General features: G+C 41.2%; 1 protein-coding gene across 1 annotated transcript in view; it reads right to left on the bottom strand.

Moving 5' to 3' along the window:
* brf1 (BRF1, RNA polymerase III transcription initiation factor 90 kDa subunit) overlaps nt 1–17,365 on the bottom strand; it is a 165,676-nt gene extending 148,311 nt beyond the window's left edge. Inside the window, 2 exon segments of the mRNA NM_001195621.1 lie at nt 4,612–4,692; nt 17,044–17,365. Coding sequence (NP_001182550.1) covers nt 4,612–4,692; nt 17,044–17,227 — 265 coding nt within the window. The 5' untranslated portion in view covers nt 17,228–17,365.
* Nucleotides 17,366–20,787: the final 3,422 nt, after the last annotated feature.

A 20,787-nucleotide genomic window follows, 5' to 3' on the forward strand; every position in this document is an offset into this window, starting at 1 on the left:
GTGACAAACATGCAAAAGAATAAGAAATCAGGAAGGGGGCAAATAGTTTTTCACACCACTGTATACTCAAGGTTGCCAAATGAGCGAACCATCTCCCAATACCCAACTATGGTGGGTGGTATCGGCCAAATGATCAAATTATTACGGTATGTACAGTATATGGACCGTTAGACAGATCAACAAGCCGATGCCATCCAGGATCAGATGGAAAAATCAAACCTGCCCAATCGAGACCTGGCCATTTTTACGCTAGATATCGGCCGTGTAGCCCGTTGTGGGTGTCCATTCATGGGAGGTAAGCTGCTGAATCGGTCTGATGAACACCTCAAATGCCACATGCCAAGCACATTTTCTTTATTTAGCTCCAGTGTTCCGCCAACTTACTTGTTTGGCTTTCTGGCTTTTCACCTATCATCACCCATTTGGTTTGTTGCCTTATGAGGTCCTTTACATATATAGGGTTCAGGTCTCCTACTTGCTGTGTTAAATAAGGCATAATTCCTCTAGAAGTAATACTTCAGGGTGGGCCCTTCCCAAGTTTGAGCCTTGAAAAAAGAGCCCAGAGTGTATGCAAGACTTCAAGCACTTCATCATTTGTTTTGTTTGCAAAATTTCAGATAAATAAAAACTAAGAATACAAGAGAATGTCAAGATTATTGTGATAGCAAAAAGGTGTTGGCAGCTAAAAATTTCTTTAAGCTCCTTGTTTAATCAACTGAACAGACATTCTCACAGAATGAAAAAAACACTGCCATTAAATAGCAAATTCAGTTCGGGTTTGTGATGACAATTTTAGAAAGAGCTTCAGAGTTCCAAAGAAGAAGAATTTGTAAAGGAAATAGGCAACTGCAAGTGTAGCGCTAAAAAGGGATCTAAATTTAAAAGATTCTATTTTTAAGCCACAACAACTGGATATATCTCCGCATTCTTGAATGCACTCCCTAACTCTGCCAAGCACATGAGTAATCCACAGAAGGATAAAGAAAATTCCTCTTTGCTTGGTTAGACTCCCCAAAGTGGGCAATTTCTTATACCACTCTTGCAGAGCTTTAATTTTATATTTTACAAAGTAAAGCTAACACTCAAATAGGGGCAGATGCCATAGGAACAACTCAGCAGTTAGTCTAGTACCAGTTAGAATATGAAAGATAGATCTAACTGGTTGCTATAGGCAACTGCTCTGGTAGAATTTAGCAAATCAACCCCAGTGCCTGTAAATTTTAATTCAAAGGATCTGAAATCTGCAAGTATACAAGATGAAGATTCCAGTCCAATTACCAATATATTACTATATGTCTTCACATTTTCTCATATCCCGTGTAATATTTGTTAATATGATGGAAACAAATAAAAATACCGCATAAGCCTGGTATCTCTTTGCCTTCCCATGCCGGACATCCCTCTGGTGACAGCACTGAAAAAGAGGTGTCATGGGCTGGCCATTAAGTTATGGGAGGGCTAAGGGAAGACAGAGTGTAAGATTAAAGGAACAGTAACACCAAAAAATGAAAGTTTTAAAGTAAATGAAATCTAATGTACTGTTGCCCTGCACTGGTAAAAGTTGTGTGTTTGCTACAGTAACTCTACTATAGTTTATATATAATAGGCTGCTGTGTAGCCCCGGGGGCAGCCATTCAGGCTGGAAAAAAGTCACAGGTTACATAGCAGATAACGGATAAGCTCTGTAGAATACAATAGTGTTTTATCTGTTATCTGCTAAGTGCCTGTGCCTTTTCTCCTTTGAATGGCTGCCCCCATGGCTACACAGCTGCATTCTTTATATAAACCATAGTAGTGTTTCTGAGGCAAACATACCAGTTGTACCAGTGCAGGGCAGCAGTACATTATATTGGAATTTCTTTTATATACTTGAATTTTTTGGTGTTACTGTTCCTTTAAGAACATAGACCTACTGGCAGACTGCAGTAAAAATCTGCCATGTAACTATCTCTATATCCCTTTATGCTGTCTTCAGTTACACAATGTAGCAGTCACATTAAACAAGGGTTGGCCTGCTGCTATTGCACAAGCAATGTTTTCTCTGCTGCCAGAGAAAACATCAGTCCGCCCTGTGTTCTTTAGGCTTTAACGGGAACTGCATCTACCTATCAGTGCTTACATGGAGGGTGCTTTGAGGCAAAAAAACAATGAAATTTATAGTGGCGAAAATGCTCCATGTGACATTAGCCTAAAGTTTGCAGAGAATAACAAAGTTAAAAAAGTTCCAAAATTTTGCACGTGCCAGCTTTTTTTTTTTTTTTCTTTATTATGCTCTGTTGAAATAACCAACAAAACAGTCATTTTAAAAAACATTTACCAAAAAACACTGTATATTAATTGACATGAAAGCAAACAATGATCAAATCGCACAGGGGGCCCTGTACGGACCCTGTTGGACACCACTGATGGTTTTTTTCCAAACTTTCTGATATGTAAATAAGTCCATTTAGATATTAATGAGGAAATCCATCGTTTTGTTCCTTGTATGGCCAACTTTATTGTATTAGAGTTCTATTCCTATGACAATTCAAATTCATTCTTAGGTTGATGTCGTACAGAAGGGACAGGGAAGGGCCTATAGTACTGTTTATGTATATTTCATGGTACCCAAACCTGCTTGCTTTCTTGCAGGGATTTTATTTTATCTCAGTGTCACTTCAAATGTCACTTGTTCGAGATCCCTTTGTTTTCTTGTAACACAACACAGCAGCATCATGATTTACAAAAGAAAAGATAAGGGAAATGGAGAATAAGCAACATCACAATGTACCATTACATTTTCTAATCGTGTTTGGCCTTAAATCACTATCCTGTCATTTAGAAAAACACTAATAAGCCTCATTTGGTGCCATACAGAGTAAAATAATTCTATGACTGGGATGAGGAGGTAAAATAAAATGGGCTCCCCTATACAACCATAAAATGTGTGTGTTTTTGTTAAAAAATGATTAGATTAGTGTTGAGGTGAAAAAAAAATTAACCATCGTTTTAAAACACAGATCCCCAACCTTTTTTACTTGTGAGTCACACTCAGATGTAAAAAGTGTTGGTAAACCACACAAGCATGAAAAATTTCTTTAGGGGTGCCAAATAAGGGATGGGATTGGCTATTTTGCAGCCCCATGTGAACTGTGGCCTGCAGGAGGCTCTGCTTGGAGTAAAACGGTGTCTCTGAGCTTCCAAAACTTGCCTCCAAACCAGAAATGTAAAAATACCCACCTACTTTGGGGCCACTGGGAGCAACATCAAAGGGGGGTGGTGAGCAACATGTTGCTCACTAGCCACTGGTTGGGGATCACTGCTTAAAAAGCTAACTGCTGATGACAGTATCCTTTTAAGGATCAGATCCGCCCCCCTGGAATGTCAGAACTGCATCAGAACTATATTTGTTTATAAAGTATGAACAGATGATATACATGCCTTTGGCTCCTACCCAAAGGAGTGTGCTCCTTTTATTAACTACAAAGGCTTAGCTCATCTTCCATGCAGTTTGTATTATTGGAAACTACAGAAGTCCTCTTTTCCTACAGAACAACAGTAGGTTTATATCTGATACTAACTGACATCGCTGCAGAGCTTCAATACAGTGAAGCTCATTTTCATTCAAAAGTGCAAAACCCTGGATTGCTGGGCTTCCCGGTGTGTCACACCCAATTAGCAGGATATAAGTGCAACTATTCAGCCGCAGTGGCTGCTGCCGGGGAAAACATTTTGCTGAGTCTACAGTCATCTGGGGGATGACAAAATGCTGAAAGCATGTCAGGCTCAGCCCAAACACTTCCAATGAGAAAGGCAAAATCAGAAATGGCATTTTTCTCAATATAAATAATATACATTGTTGTTTGTTTCAGACTGCAGTAAATAAGAATGTGACTTAACGAGGGCAACATTTTTGTGACAAAACTAATTCAAAATATGTTGGTTTATGCATGACTGATTGCCAAATCTTCATCATATTGTATACAGGACATAGCATAGCATCTGCTCTTTTTAATGCAAACAAAAAGTAGAAGGAAAAGTACACTGTCCATTAAATCTGTGAAAAATTGCTTTCTCTCTCTCAATCTGGATGTTGGTTAGAAAAGTGATAGAAAAGTGATAGAAAAGTGATAGAAAAGTGATAGAAAAGTGATAGAAAAGTGATAGAAAAGTGATAGAAAAGTGATAGAAAAGTGCTCTTCTTCAGGGACCAACAAGAAAATTACATTAGTACTTGAAATGTTGAATATTTCTCAATAAATCACTTGTTTGCACAAATTTCTATTTGATTGAGGTACTTTGCTTTGCTATACTAATATAATTTACATGTGTATAAAAAACAATATGTAAAAAGGGTGATATTATTACCCTTTAAATCACAACAAGCCACCACTATAAATACTGACAGAGACACCAGGTATGAAATCAGGGGTAGCGGGTGATATTGTATACAGGAATTTGTACAAAAATTTTCTGAAAAAAGAACTTCTGTGAAAATACACCACTGGTTTCATAACATTCAAAAGCTAAATGTTCCAATGTGTTCTGTCTTACTTGCAGTTCAGGTACAGCTAGCCAGCTCAAAAGGATACCTCTGACACTTTCACATAGAAATTCTAAGTGTGTTCATACCATTCTGTAGAGTTTGTGCACGGGACTCCTTTCCCACGCTGGTGTAAAATCCTTCTCCCAGTGATGGAGTTTTACCAGAACCTGACAAAAAAAAAAACAGAAATAATAATCAAAACGTAGCCATTTTTATTTCAACCAAATTAAGTGTACTTAATGGCTTTCATGTAGGAATGTATTTCTCAAGATTGGCTTTATTCCTCTACTGTCTGTAAGTGATCATGCCTCAGGTACCAACTTTATAGCAGTTCATCATGCAGAAAACACTGTATCAAACAGGCACTATTATATAGGTCTAACAAGTTAGCCAATAGCATTTATCAAGAAAACCAGAGACTGTTTTAAAGTACATGGGATGAAAATATTTATGTAAAAAAAACTTGGAATAACTGAAAAAGCAAACCATTAAAAATCAAATAATTCTCCACTTTTTCTTCATAGAATGATCAAATGTATGACCATAACAATGCACTCATAGACACCACAAGCTGTAAAATAGACTTTTGACATATTTATTATTGAAAATGATGTATTAAACATAAGAAGATTGAGAAGTGGACTAAACTGAATAATCTCTCTGTCAAATGACACCAGCACAAAGGATTTATCCAGTTACACCTACTGCCTTGTGTTTGTTGACAAAAACAAAAGTAACAAAACAGTGCCACCTACAGTACACATCTTATAGTGCATGAGACAGAAAGCACAGGCAAGTTATATGGGATAATAATGTTATGTCTACTCTTTGTATGTAAAAGCACAAAAAACAAATTCACAAAAACAAGTCAGTCCTATAGGAATGAGAATATTATATAAACCAGTTTAGTAAGTAGTACTGATTAATGCAGCACATAATACAGAAAGTCTAAAGGTGGCCATACACGGACGATTTTAGCTGCCAATATCGATCCTTTAGACAGATTCGGCAGCTTATCTGCCCATGTATGGGCACCAATGACGGCCCCCCCTGATCAACATCTGGTCTGAAATCGGCCAGATCCCGATTGGGCAGGTTCGATTTTTCTGTCAGACCAGCTCGCTGATGTGGTCCCCTAATCGACGTCACCTATACCTGTCATTTTAATTAGATCCGAATTAGCTTAATATCGTACCAATGGAGAAAAGATAATTTAGAGGGGGATTATTGTCCCAATTAAAATTGAGCTTCATGTCATGGAAATAGGAAACTTAAATTATATTAAAAAATGATATACTGAAATAATGAAAACTTCTTCACTGTTCCCCTTAAAGCTATCTTGCTCTCTCTTTATTTTAGTTTCCATTTAGACAGCTTACATTAATTTTTGTCACAGTAGTGCCCCTTTAAATGAACATTAACTCAAATTTCTTTTTTTACAATGAACCCTGTTTCACCCTTATATTTGCATCAGAGGCACTACAGGTACTATAGTTAAATGAAGGGCTGCCCCATGGCTATTTAACTAGTAGTGTTCCTGATGCAAACATAAGGGTTAAACAGGGTTGAGCAGGGTAAAAAGGCACAGGTTTACATAGCAGATAACAGATAAGCTGTGAAGAAGACAATGGCGGTGTACAATACAATGGGTTTGTATTTGTACTGTTCCCACACTGTAACCCACAGCATGCTTTCCAATGCTTGAATCTGAACAATAAATGTCACCTAATTGGTTGCTATGGGCTACTAGGTCTGGCATAAGCTCTGCAACATTAGTCCCTTTCTATTAAGAGACATTTGTAAATTTTAGAATGTGATCATTTATTTAGGTGTATGCTTGTGTTGAAAACTTTTTTTTCGGTCTTGTGCCTTCTGTTTTAGAACTGCAATTTCCAGTGCCCCATGGCACAAAGTGGAGAATACAAGAATAACCCACACAATGTGCCCCAGTAGTCAGCCAACTCCCAGCTCTATTAGCAAGATTTGAACAAAGGCTAATACCAACTGTTCAGAAGAACCAACTCTGAACCCATAAAATCATGTGCCTTCTTTATAAATTTAGGACAACAGAACTAGAGAATATTGTTCACAAATGAGAGTATAACATTTGAGTATGCAAATAGGGGTTCATGGCTAAAACTTTTGGGAAGGACTATATTCAGTCAAATGCAAAAATTATAGATTTTGTGCATTCATTCCTAGTTGGGAGTAATTTTGCCAGACCATTCAGGTATCCATTATAGTCTGTGTGCTCCACTGATGGCTGGATTTCTGTAAATCTATGATTAAAGGCACAGTATACATCTAAAAACACTGATGCTAAAATTGAGCACAATACATAGGATTTGTGTTAATATACAAAAAAATCTGTATATTACAAATTTTTGCCATTATAAATCTACCTATGAAAAAACAAAGCCTAAGCCAAGCCTTTAAACTGCTCATTATTAAGGGCTTCTCAGTGGACTTGTAATTAGTTTTTTCAGTTTGCTTTTTGGGACCAGGAAATTACTTTACAATCTGGTTTCAATTTCTTGTTTAACTTCAGAAATAACAACAAAAACAGATATTTGTTCATTAAAATAAAAGGCAAAAAAAGTATGATCAGCACAAGTCCTATTCATCCAGCTAATGTAAAATTGGAGGTTTATAATACTTTAAATTCAGTCAATTCACATTGTAATACTTTACTGGGCAAATCCTTAACAAAGCCACTACTGCCAAACCACTCCATGCCAAGCTAGCTAAAAAGCTGGTATAGGAAGTACAGGGCCTAAACATCCAATGCCCGTTATACATCTGTAAAAACATATTAAAATGATTGCTGAAGTAAGGTTGGGCTCATTTTTGGAGAATGACTAAAGGAGCCTACCACTATCTGGAGTACGGAGGAAGATGATATCGCTGCCCAGGCCAATAGACAAATCATACAATATTTTAAAGAAAGACTATATCCCGAACAATGTAGGTCTCTATAAAAATATATTGCATAAACAAGTTCATATGTAAATCCCTGTTTTATCTAAATAAACCATTTTCATAAAAATATATTTTTTTAGTAGTATGTGCAATTAAGTAATCCTAAATAGAAAATGGCTATTTAAAGTATGGGCCACCCCTAGGGATCATACTATCAACAATCCACACAAACAAACCAAGGACACACATACATGTTAGGTCGCATAAGCAAATTAATGGACAGAGTTCTGCCTTTTACTCCCACACTACTTCCTGTTACAGTTAGAGCTGCATTATTGCTTGTCAGGTGATCTCTGAGGGACCCCAGTTTCTAGAAGTTTCTGCTATGGTGTTACACTGACCGATACATTAATATTGTCAGTAACAGGGCTGTGGAGTCGGAGTTGAGGAGTCGGAGGCAATTTTGGGTACCTGGAGTCGGAAAAAAATGAACCGACTCCTACTAAATTTAAATGGGAATAAAAAAAAAATAAATAAAGCAAGTTAAAATGTCCCAATTCACAAACAGTCATAATTAATAACTTCTCTGCTATAAGAATAAAGCCCAATGCACGCAGTGCATAAACAAACACGTTGAGTGACCATGAAGCATGCTTTTCATTGACTGTATGCTTCACTAAATGGGACGTAACGCACAGTTAAGGTGCGGCAGCTCCACTGCGTCGTGTTCCTCTGTTACAGGGAACACAATGCCCACTGTGAACCTAGCCTAACCCTCACTGATAACTAATTAAGTAAAAAAAATTTGCAGGACTAGAAATACTTGTATACGTGAAGGGAATGGATAGTCAATAGTTTAAGACTGAAGCTTTAAAACATTGTGTTTGTCTTTTGCTTTAATTGGGCAATACAGTAGAGTGTTGGCTTCCTAGCCAGCAGTTCTGTGGTTAAATGACATGTATGTCTCCTTCCTTTCCTTCAATGAATGTCGGAGTCGTGGAGTCGGAAGTATCAGAAACTGAGGAGTCTGAGTCGGAGAATTTATCTACCGACTCCACAGCCCTGGTCAGCAACAATACACATTGCTACAATTAATCTGCCAAGACTCATTTTATCGATATGCCCCTATTTGTACAGTGAGGAACATAAGTATTTGAACTCCCTGTGATTTTGCAAGTTCTCCCACTTAGAAATCATGGAGGGGTCTGAAATTCAAATTGTAGGTACATTCCCACTGTGAGAGACAGTATTTTAAAAAAAATTCAGGAAATCCCATTGTATGATTTTTAAAGAATTTATTTGGATTGCGCATAAGTATTTGAACACCTGGCAATCAGCAAGAATTCTCTGCCTTAAAAAAGTCCACCTCTACTCCACTCGTTAATCTAAATTAGTAGCACCTGTCCATCCCACAGTCAGTCAGACTCCAACTACTACCATGGGAAAGACCAAAGAGCTGTCAAAAGACACCAGAGACAAAATTGTGGACCTCCAAAAGGCTGGAAAGGGCTACGGGGCAATTGCCAAGCAGCTTAGTGAAAATAGATCAAATGGAGCAACTGTTAGAAAATGGAAGAGGCTAAAGACAACTGTCAGTCTCCCTAGGACTGGGGCTCCATGCAAGAACTCACCTCATGGGGTATCACTGATGATAAGAAAGGTGAGGAATCAGCCCAGAACTACAAGGGAGGAGCTGGTCAATGACATGAAGAGAGCTGGGACCACAGTTTCAAAGGTCACTGTCGGTAGAACACTACGCCGTCATGGTTTCAAATCATGCATTGCACAGAAAGTTCCCCTGCTCAAGTCATTACATGTCCAGGCCCGTCAGTAGTTTGCGTGTTTATAGGAAAAATAAGGATGAGTTGCATCCCAAGAATGCCATCCCTACTGTGAAGCATGGGGGTGGTAACATCATGCTTTGGGGGTGCTTTTCTGCTAAGGGGACAGAACGACTGCACTGTATTAAGGAGAGGATGAATGGGGCCATGTATTGTGAGATTTTGAGCAACAACCTCCTTCCCTCAGTCAGAGCATTGAAGATGGGTCGTGGCTGGGTCTTCCAACATGACAATGACCCAAAGCACTTAGCCAGGATAACCAAGCAGTGGCTCTGTAAGAGGCATATCAAGGTTCTGGAGTGGCCTAGCCAGTCTCCACACCTAAATCCAATAGAAAATGTTAGGAGGGAGCCCAAACTCCATGTTGCTCAGTGACAGCCCCGAAACCTGACAGATCTAGAGAAAATCTGTGTGTAGGAGTGGGCCAAAACCCCTGTTGCAGTGTGTGCAAATCTGGTCAAGAACTACAGGAAACGTTTGACCTCTGTAATTGCAAACAAAGGCTTCTGTACCAAATATTAACACTGATTTTCTCAGGTGTTCAAATACTTATGTGCAGCAGTGCAATACAAATAAATTCATTAAAAATCATACGTGATTTCCTGAATTTTTTTTAAATGCACCTACAATGTGAATTTCAGACCCCTCCATGATTTCTAAGTGGGAGAACTTGCAAAATCGCAGGGTGTTCAAATACTTATGTTCCTCACTGTATATCTAGTATAGGTAAATCTAAAGCAACTGGACTTGCTAAGCTTACTTAGCAAGTCCAGTTGCTTTAGATTAACTATACCAGATATACCATAACCTGGATGAATGAAAATCTTCATAGTCACATATGTATAGTTGAACCTGGAAAACATAAACAGCATAAATTCCAGGAAACTATAAAATCCGGGGGGAAAACACACCACACACCTGCATGGGACCATGACAATAGTTTTACTTTTTTTACTAGTTCTAAGGGCATATGGACAGGCGGTTGACGCACAGTACAAATTAAATGAGGGTGTAAGGACTTAAGATAACCTTAAAACAAAAGGCAGCAATTGTAACCCAGTAAAATTCACCATGCTCACAGTTTAACATTTTTGTTAATTTAGTCTATAAGTAGGATGGCTCAATATTGACTGAGCAGTAATGGCTCAATGGCCGACAGCCAGTGCCGTTTACTGTACCCCTCATTGATTTCCTGTTCGCCTTAAATATGTTGCTTAAGCAGCTGATAAAGAGAGGTTTTCAAACTTTGGTGATGGAGACAAAGGAAACAGGCATGACTTGCCTGGTAATATCTGGCCCAAGCTAATTTATTATTACATTTATGCAAATATAAAGTAAAACACACCTCTGGCAGTGCAATATATAATGTCTATTGTTTTACATTAATGGATTGCTTTTATATACATTTTTATTTTTACCTAGAGCCCTTTAGTGGCACATTTTGAGAGACACAGTAGGAAGGGAGCCCATACAGATTTCTGTTCTCCTCTGTTTTCTTCACACCCTTCAATGATAAACTGGATATCTATGTAGTAAAACATGGGTAGAACACATTGAAGATTTTGCTTTCTCCTCCCAGTCTCCACAGATTTTTACCTGAGATTTAACCAACATATATACCCTATAGTAGTGCTATCACGCCCGTTATCCTCTCACAACTGGGGAAATAGACTATGGCAAACTTAAAGGAGAAGCAAAGGTAAAAACTAAGTAAGCTTTATCAGAAAGGTCTATGTAAATACAGCCATAAGCACTCACAGAAAAAAGCTGCACTGTATCAAAAGAAACACATGATTTCTTGTCTCCTTTTTGTAAATCAGACTTCTTTGGTATCAGACTTCCTCTCTCAGAAAAAACCTTTATTCCAAGGGCCAAAGTCTGCACAGCTCTCTCCTCTCTCCTGCTCCCCCCTCCCATAAGAATTCACTCCCTCTCCCATCAGAATGTGTGCTCTATGCTACCAACGGCTGCAGCAGGAAGCTAAGGAGACCAAGCTAAAATGGCAGCTGCTATCTTAAACAAACAGATGGAGCTTCTAGGGCTCCTTACTCAGGTACGGTAAAGCTTTCTGTAGAATAAATATAGCGTTCTAGGTAGCACTGATGTATTGAATCTATTGGCAGTAAAATGACAAAATGACTTTCCTTCTCCTTTAAGTAACTAAGGGTAGTCAGGAACCATGGATGAAGAAGGAACACATAAAAATATTCGCAAGGCTGTGGAGCTGGTACATAAATCCTTTAACTCAAACTTTTTTATTTTGATGTTACTGTTGCTTTTTAAACAACAGGTCTCTGTTTAAAAAGCAACTAACAGCAAAAAAAAAAAACTAAAAATGAAAGATTATAAAAGTGATATATTATGTTATATTGCCCTGCAGTGATAAAAATTTGTGTATGCTTCAAATCCCTACTATACTTTATATAAACAAAGCTGCTGGGTAGCCACAGGGTAGCTATTTAAACTGAAACAGGAGAAAGGGCACAGGTTACATAGCAGAAAACAGATAAGCTGTGTAGATTTCCATTGTATTCTACAGAGTGTAACCTGTGCTTTTTCTCCTGTTTTTCTAGCTTGTATGCCTGCCCCCATGGCTACAGGAAGGGTTGCCCTTATGGCTATAGAAGTTTTTCTGAAGCAAACATGACATTTTTTTTTACCAGTGCAGGCCGACGGTACATTATTTTATTTACATTAAAACTTTTTAATTTTGATGGCGTTTCTGTTCCTTTAAAGGAGAAGGAAAGGTGGAATTACTGGGAAGTGCCAAAATGTCAATATTTTTGCTAATAGGAGCACCAGCCCAGGGTATCAGGTAAGTGAATACAATCACTGAGAGTGAATATAATCAGATTCCTTAAACCTAAAATTTAAACAGACAAAAAATTAAAACAATTAGATTATAATAGCTCAGCTAGACTCCATTCAACTGAATCAACTCTGCACTGTTCTTATAGTAGAGAAGTACTTTATTATGACTACTAACTGTGAAAAAGGAACGTGTAACATTTTTTTTTTTCATAATTTAAATTTATTAGGAATCGGAACATTTTTGACAACTCCGACTCCACAGCTCTGAATTTTTAGAAGGTCGAGCTGGACACTACTGCCCTAGCATGGGTTAAGTTTTCTAGGGTTACACTGTTATGCCCTATAAATACAATGACTTCCAATTAGACCAGTGGTTCCCAACCTTCCTAATGCCGTGACCCTTTAATACAGTTCCTCCTGTTGTGGAGATCCCCAACCATAGAGGAGTGGTGTCTTGGTTCCTAAGACCATCGGACATATGTGTTTTCTGATGGTCTTAGGCGACCCCTGTGAAAGGGTCATTCAACCCCCAAAGGGGTCCCGACCCACAGGTTGAGAACCACTGAACTAGACCAAAGTGTTGCTTGCCGCAACTTCTGTTTATTTATGGACATCAATAACTCCTCACCAAATCCATGCATGCACAGGTACCTTAAAAGGGTGGTTCAACTTTAAGTTAACTTTTAATATGTTATATCAGTGCTGTCCAACTGGCGGCCCTTGGGCCACATGCGGCCTGCGACCCCCCTCTGTGTGGCCCCCCACCTGTCTGGCTGCTTTGATGACTTACCTTTGTGTAAGCTTTAAATGGTATCAGTACAGAGATAAACTGGCCCCCTGCATTGCTCACACCTCAGATTCAGGTTGTAATCCCCTGTATTGTTTAAACATGTAATCCCCTGTGTTGTTCACACCTTTTAATCACTACATTGTTCACCCCCTGCAGTGTTCACACCTCAGGCTCACACTGCAATTAAAAAGTTTTTTAATATATAGCTATTGTGCAGACTGTAGGAGCAATGCCAGCACACAGCCAGCAGAGGGCAGGCAGAGTATGGCACACAGGCAGGGTAGGGCAGGCAGAGTATGGCACAAACAGGCAGCATAGGGCAGGCAGAGTATGGCACACACAGGCAGGATAGGGCAGGCAGAGTATGGCACACACAGGCAGCATAGGGCAGGCAGAGTATGGCGCACACACAGGAAGCATAGGGCAGGCAGAGTATGGCACACACAGGCAGGGTAGGGCAGGCAGAGTATGGCACACACAGGCAGCATAGGGCAGGTAGAGTATGGCACACACAGGCAGGGTAGAGAAGGCAGAGTATGGCAGTTTTTTGCTGTACTACCACCATTAATATGGGTATGGTCAAGTGATAACATGGGTGTGGTTTAAAAATGGGAGTGGTCAAAACTGGCCCTCGGCACCACAGAAGTTAGACAGCACTGTGTTATATTATGTCCTATTCCTAGCAACTTTGCAATTGGTGTTCAGTATTCATTTTTTATAGTTGCACTGCATAAATAAGTAGCACTATATAAAGTATGCAAATAAGTCAAAGGAAGAAAATTCCCATGTAGATGGGTTTATCCTATAGGCTAAAGCTTACCCACTGGGTTTATAAAGCAAAAGCCAGGATAATAGCTGATCAGATTCCCAACTACAGACCGGTTTATGCATAAAAACACAAGACTTTCAGACTCTCGCATTTTTATGCGTATTTCCGCTACATGTGCCTGCACCCAAGCGTATTCCATTCATTCGGGTGCAGGCACAAGTAGAAGGCGTAGGGCGGATTTTTCAGCAAAATATCCGCCCTACGCCTCGTCTGACATCAGCCTAAGAGCCTTAAGGAATTTGTTCAAATTTGTTTGAATCCCTTTGACTTATTTGCATACGTATGAGGCGGTCTCCTCAACCCTTTTAACTTGTTCGTGAATCCCCACTCCTGGCTCTCCCTTAGCTGATCAGATAACCCTGCACTACACTGAGCCCCAAGAAGGGAAAAACTGGTCTGTAGTTGGGAATCTGATCAGCTATTATCCTGGCTTTTGCTTTATAAACCCAGTGGGTGAGCTTTAGCCTATAGGATAAACCCATGTAAATGGGAATTTTCTAAGAGCCTTAAGGAATTTGTTCCCAGAATCCCTTTGACTTATATAAAGTGTTAAAGGGGTACTGTCAAAGGGGTACTGTCGCCAAGCGAGCGGATCTTCACCCGATATCCCCACCTATGGGTGGGCGATATCGGGGAAACATGTAGGCTAATTCGATTGTTTGGCCCTGGGGTCAAACGATTGAATTATATTGGCAGCAATGGGGCAGTCCAACCCGACTAGATTTCTTAACCTGCCTGATCGATATCTGCCCGATTTCAGGCCAGATATCGGTCAGGAAGGCCCGTCGGTAGTCCCCATACATGGGCCGATTAGCTGCCGAATCAGTCTAAGGAACCGATATCGGAAGCTAGAATCAGCCCATGTAGACCATTTTCTGTAGACCTTAAGTCTACAGAAAATGGTACATCATTTGGTTATATCAAGTGCAATAAAGCTGCACACTTGCTTTATTTACCTTTCTTTCAAAAAGAAAACACATGTTATTTTATTCATGGCTGCTATTATTTGCTTCAGGTTCAATAATCCTTCTGGCCAAAAAGAAAAGATTAAATTTATAACCTGAAGGAAATAAAAAAGCCCCTTGCCAAAATCCTTTTCCAGATCAGCTAAAAGCCTTTATCCATAACATGAGCTACTGTCCATAAAACACAGCCAGACATTTTTTTGATTCCAGGGCTTACACCAGCCAGTTTAATAAGAGAGAGAGCTTGCATATTAAACAGATTCTATACATGATTAACTTCATCCTTGAACCTCCAACTGACATTGAACCCTACAAGGCACTGCAAAGCAGTGGAAAGCATTAATGGTAAAGTAAAATTAAAAACATTCTTAACTAGTAGGCTACTGTCTTCTGGCTGCCAGGTCAGTGAACAACTGAATATAAAAGCTGGAAAGAGGCAGAAGAAATAAATAAATGAAGACCTGTTAAAAAAAAAAAAAATTATAGAATAGGTCATTGTATAACATACTTATCTAAGGACCGTGACAGACAGGGAGATTATACACCGCGCAACAAATCTCCCTTGTCGCGGGCGACTAACCACCCCCATATGCCATCCCACCGTCTAGAATGTAAATCACCGGTGGGATGGCATACGCCGCGCAGTGCGGTTGCCTTGAGAGGAAACTTTGGCAATTTCAGTGCCGCGTTTGCCATCCCACAGGCAATTTACATTGTAGCTGGTGGGATGGCATTTCAGGGAGATAAGTCATGCGGCGACTAATCTCCCCGTCTGTCAAAGCCCTTAAAAGTAAACTACCTCCCTTCATTCTGCATTGCATTAGTATAGGACAAATATGCTAGCAGGATAGTTCTAAGTTATCTCCTTGTAAACTATGAGAAAGCCTAGTAAGTTTTCCTTTCTGCAGAGAGTTTATTTACATCATTTTTGGACAGGCCACACCAGACCATAACTCCAAAGCCACTGTTGTCAAGCTACCTTGCATCTAGTTAGTGAATTGTAACATAAGTAGATGGCTAATAAAGGATGTAAGGAAACATGGAGCCTTACAGCCAGTAGTAACTTAGATAAGGCTAGACTGCTGAGATAGTAGCACTTTCTGGAAAAACAAGCAAGGGAAAATAATTATACATGTACCTATCTACGTAGCTGCCCTCACTGGTAATAATCCCCCTAACAAAGGTTAAAATTGTACTATAATTGTTATTCAAAAAGATAAAAGTAAAGACAATCAATTAACTCACATGCAATACATTACAAACTGCCTATATTATCTAGCAAAAAATGTATTTAAACAATAGCTGCAGGTTACAGACTTAAACCCCAAGGTGCTAGTTTCCTTACTGTAAGCGGGGAAATGCAGGAAGAGGCCCCAGGGTACTGACTCCAGGCTGCTCCCTCTTCCTGCACTGCCCCATCTACAATTAAGAAACAAATGCATTGGGTTATAAACTTCTAACCATGCAGATTTGGAATGAATATTTTTTTCCCTCCATCTTCAGCAGCCTAGCAAACCAGACAGACTGCAGTCTTTCCAAACTGTTACAGTTTGATACATTAGTTGATACACTGTTTAGCAGCAGCTCTTTGCTGCCAGTTTGCTCCAGGCCCCTTGGCAATATCATTTCTGACACTATAGCCAGGTGCCCCATTGTGAGAAACCTCTGTCCCTGATGGCACCTACGCCATGCCTTAACAGACACAATTTAGGTGCTTCCAAGCTTGAGCTGAACTGTCCATAGACAAACTCTTCTGTTCAAACACAATATAAGAAGCTTTATATAAACTAATAAAGGCTCTGCAAATGTTGTAAATGGTTTGGGCACGTATGCCGGGAAGCCATCACTTGAACATAAACTTTAGTATTTCTTAAAGGTAACAGGTCACTCACCACTCCAAACTGGTATCCAGGTGCAGAGCCCCAACCCCACAGCAACACTATGGTTACGTGTATACGCACTCAAATCCAGTCATACTATTAATTATATTAAATAAAGCTCCATCTCTTTACTGCAGCTGGGTTCCTGCGGAGTGCACACTTGGCTGGATTGTACTGTATCATTTCAGAGCCTTTTTACTCTTCTTGTTTCCCCCTAAACGTTGTTTTTAAACAGCTCACCATTTATTTCTGCTTACTGAATGGTTGCTATGGGTTACCAGACCAGTAGCTAACTCTGCACCCTTTTCCCCATAGAATGTCGTGCCTATATGCTCCCACTTCCCCAACACACACAGTGACTCTGCCCACTGACATACGTGCCCCCTCCCCACACTCCAACTATTGCCACTGAGCAGTGCCCCTCACAATGGCCAAAGTGGGCAGCTCACATGGCAGCACATAGTCAGCCCCCCGGCCACTCACATTCCGAGGAGACGAACTGTCCAACTGCCGAGGAGATCCCGCCTGCGCCCTCCACGAACTGCACCTCAGACACGATGATATTATCCTCCAGCACCGAGCCGCAGCCCGTACACACCGCATCCCCGCGGGCCGCATCTACGTCTATATCGGTACAACCGCAGTTCTTACACACCCGGCTGCTCATCCTGCCGCTGGGACACTGCTAACAGCCCCGCCACTAGAACCTCATGTGGGTCTTAAAAATAAACACAATTCCCGGCTTCATCCGCGGCCTACGCACGGCGGCGCTACAGGCATAGGCTGCTGCCAAATACCGCGAGATTTCAAAGCCGGGTGCGTTTCAGGCACGGGGGTGCCACCTAGCGGCCGCAGCGAGTATACGTTTCACTATGGCCACTAGATGTCGCCGTCCTTCTCGTTAGGAGAGATGTCCCGGGCTCTGGAGTATGGCGATGCTTTATAAAGTGCCGATGCACTCCTGTGCTCCTGGAGCTTACAATCTAAACTCCTTATTCCAGTGGCTTTCATCAGAACAGGAGCCAATAAACCGGTGCCAGGCTGGAATCGAATCGTGAACCCCTGTGCCTCAAGGCAAATGTTTTAACCACTAAGGCACTGTGCGCTTGGCAATTCACATGGAATTACTTTGGTTTTGACATTTTTTTTTATTAGGAGCAAGATCTCTTTTTCTAGGCCAGCTTAAATAAGGTTACAGCTACATAATAACATTCCTATAGTCGGGTATTTAGCCTTAGATTTATGAAAATCATGGGTTGCCATCGGAAAATTTGAGGCCCGGTACAAGTTTTATATGGGGCCGTAAATACACACAGTACTAAAATTTTCCCACACCCCTTGTGTGTGTAATATATAGCTGATGTTACTCTATAATAAGCAGTTCATATAAAGAGTTCTATTAATTAATGTTCTAATTAACAGTGAGTTCATTGGGGGTCAGTTTGCACTGAGTTTAAACCCTACACTCGTTCTTGCCCCTGCTCTGCGCTGTCATTGCTTGATATGGAAGTTACATGAGTTTTTGCACAATGTTACGTAGACTATAACTAGTCATTATTCCTTCGAAATAGTAAAAAAAAATGTGCTAATAGGCCAGTCTTAATTGGGGAGGGGGTAGTGGAGTTTATAAGTAAGTTGCATGGGTTTATGTGAAAGTAACGTAAGTTTTTTCATAAGTTACGTAAATTGTGTAAGCATAGGGTTCCAATGTTGTTGCTGCGGGGCCCAAAATTAGCTATTGCCCTGCTTAAAAATTAAAGTATGAAACAGTCATATAATTTAGTAAATAGATCCCAATATAAATAGCTGATGTTACTCTATAATAACAGTCCATATAAATAGTTAATAAAATAATCAATGTGCTAATAAGTCAGACAGTTCATTGGGGGCAGTAGAATTGACTTTAAGTTTTTATTTCATTGGTGGTCAGTGGAGGGGCCTGACCACTCAAGCTTCTCTGCATTGTATTTTTCTTGATCAGCAAGTATCTTAAGTTTCTAGGCAAATTACGTTGTTACATAAATTGCATATCTTCATTGATAACTTACACAAATTGCATAACTTTCACAATGCGGCTGGGCCCCCTTCATAAGCAGAATTCACCCGGCCTGGCACACCAGTTCCCCCTCTCCGGCCCTGAATATCATGCCAGCTAATAGGTGTTCACTTACCTACAGGCACTTACCTAGTTGCATAAATGAGTATTTTTCTACCAGCTATATAATTCTTGGTGATGATCAGTCATCTTTAATTTTTTAACTAACAAAAAGGAGACATATAGCATAACTGATACCTACCCCCCCACCTTGTAAGCAATATTGAATTAATGAATAATATATGGTGCTAAAAATGATGATTAACTTTATTGGCGCTTCCCATAGGTCCTCTCTGATCCCTAGGGCTGCCATCAGAAATCACAGGGCCCCCTACAACATAATCATCAGGGCCCTCTGCCCCTGCAAGTGGTAGACCAGCCGCACCAGAAGGGTGTGCCCGCTGTGGGCAGCCATGTCATATAATACACATGCAGGGGCCCCTTGCTTTCAGTGAGTTGCAGACTTGGGAAGGGAGGACAGGAGCTCTGGTTCCTGCATGATTTTCCCCTACACAGCTTTCTGTACTGCTGGTTTATCAATGAAGTAAAAATGCAGCTCTACCAGGGCTTAAAGGAGAAGGAAAGGCTAAGTCACTTGGGGGTGCCAAAATGTTATGCACCCCCAAGTGACTTAGATCCCTTACCTTTTACCCCAGTCTGGTGCCCCTGTACGGAGAGAACAGCACCAGCCCGGGGCAGCAGCGAGCGCTTCCTCCTTCCTTTTCACTTGCGCGCGCATGTGCAGTAGAGTGAAAAGCCGAACTTAAACAAGAAAGTCAGCTTTTGACTCTACTGCGCATGCGCCAACCGACGGATTTCGCCGGCAGAAGAAAAAGGAAGCGCTCGCTACAGGTACCCTGGGCTGGTGCTGTTTTCTCCTAACAGGGGCACCATCCCGGGGTACAAGGTAAGCGATCTAAGTCACTTGGGCAGGGCCGCCATCAGGGGGGGACAGTTGTCCCGGGACCGGACAATTTTAACTTTAAAAGGGGGCCCGGCGGTGCTACAGTTTTCTTAGTAGCTCGGGCCCCCTTTAATCAATTCCGGGCCCCTGCCATTGGTGGTCAGCGGTAATCCTATTGGTCGTGCCCCATGTGTACATGCACGTCAGTACGCACGGGGTGCAACCTTATAAAAGGGCCTGGCGTCTTTCGGCACTCAGAAGTGCAGTGCTGTCGGGAACGACGCCAGAGGAGCTCAAAGCCACCGGAGGAGCCGCACAAGACAAGGGGGGCTGTGCTGGCTACCAATGTACTAGGGGGGCCCTGCTGGCTACCAATGTACTAGGGGGGCCCTGCTGGCCACCAATGTACTAGGGGGGCCCTGCTGGCCACCAATGTACTAGGGGGGCCCTGCTGGCTACCAATGTACTAGGGGGGCCCTGCTGGCTACCAATGTACTAGGGGGGGCCTGCTGGCTACCAATGTACTAGGGGGGGGCCTGCTGGCTACCAATGTACTAGGGGGGGCCTGCTGGCTACCAATGTACTAGGGGGGCCCTGCTGGCTACCAATGTACTGGGGGGAGCCCTGCTGGCTACCAATGTACTGGGGGGGCACTGCTGGCTACCAGTGTACTAGGGGGGGCACTGTTGGCTACCAATGTACTAGGGGGGGCCCTGCTGGCTACCAATGTCTCATGTCTGTGAGTCCTTTGTATTTGTGGGAGGGGGGCCCAGAATTTTTTTTTGTGAGGGGCCCCGTGATTTCTGATGGTGGCCTAACATTTTGGCACCCCCAAGTGACTTAGCCTTTCCTTCTCCTTTAAGCCCTGGTAGAGCTGCATTTTTACACAACATGGCTAAGATGATAAGAAATAGTAAAAGCTGATATTATAAGCAATGCTTGTGTGTATTTTCTAATATCTTCCAAAAAAACTGTGGGAAGCGCTGTGCTGGGGCTCTGAAAATCAAGATTTTTTGCTCTTCCATATATCACTAGAGGCCCCAAATGTCACACCAATAGAAAAAGTGGATATCTGACAGCAGCAGCCAACTACGGATATTCCAAGTGTATCATTGTTGCTTCCTTCACCTAATGCATTTGACCCATGTGAGGTCTCTCTGCTGTCTCTGCTTTGTGTTTGGTAGTGCTCTGCCCAGTGATGTAACCCCCAGAGCTGCAGGGGGTGCAA

The sequence above is a fragment of the Xenopus tropicalis genome, chromosome 8, assembly GCF_000004195.4.
Source record: "Xenopus tropicalis strain Nigerian chromosome 8, UCB_Xtro_10.0, whole genome shotgun sequence".
Taxonomy (NCBI): Eukaryota; Metazoa; Chordata; class Amphibia; order Anura; family Pipidae; genus Xenopus; species Xenopus tropicalis.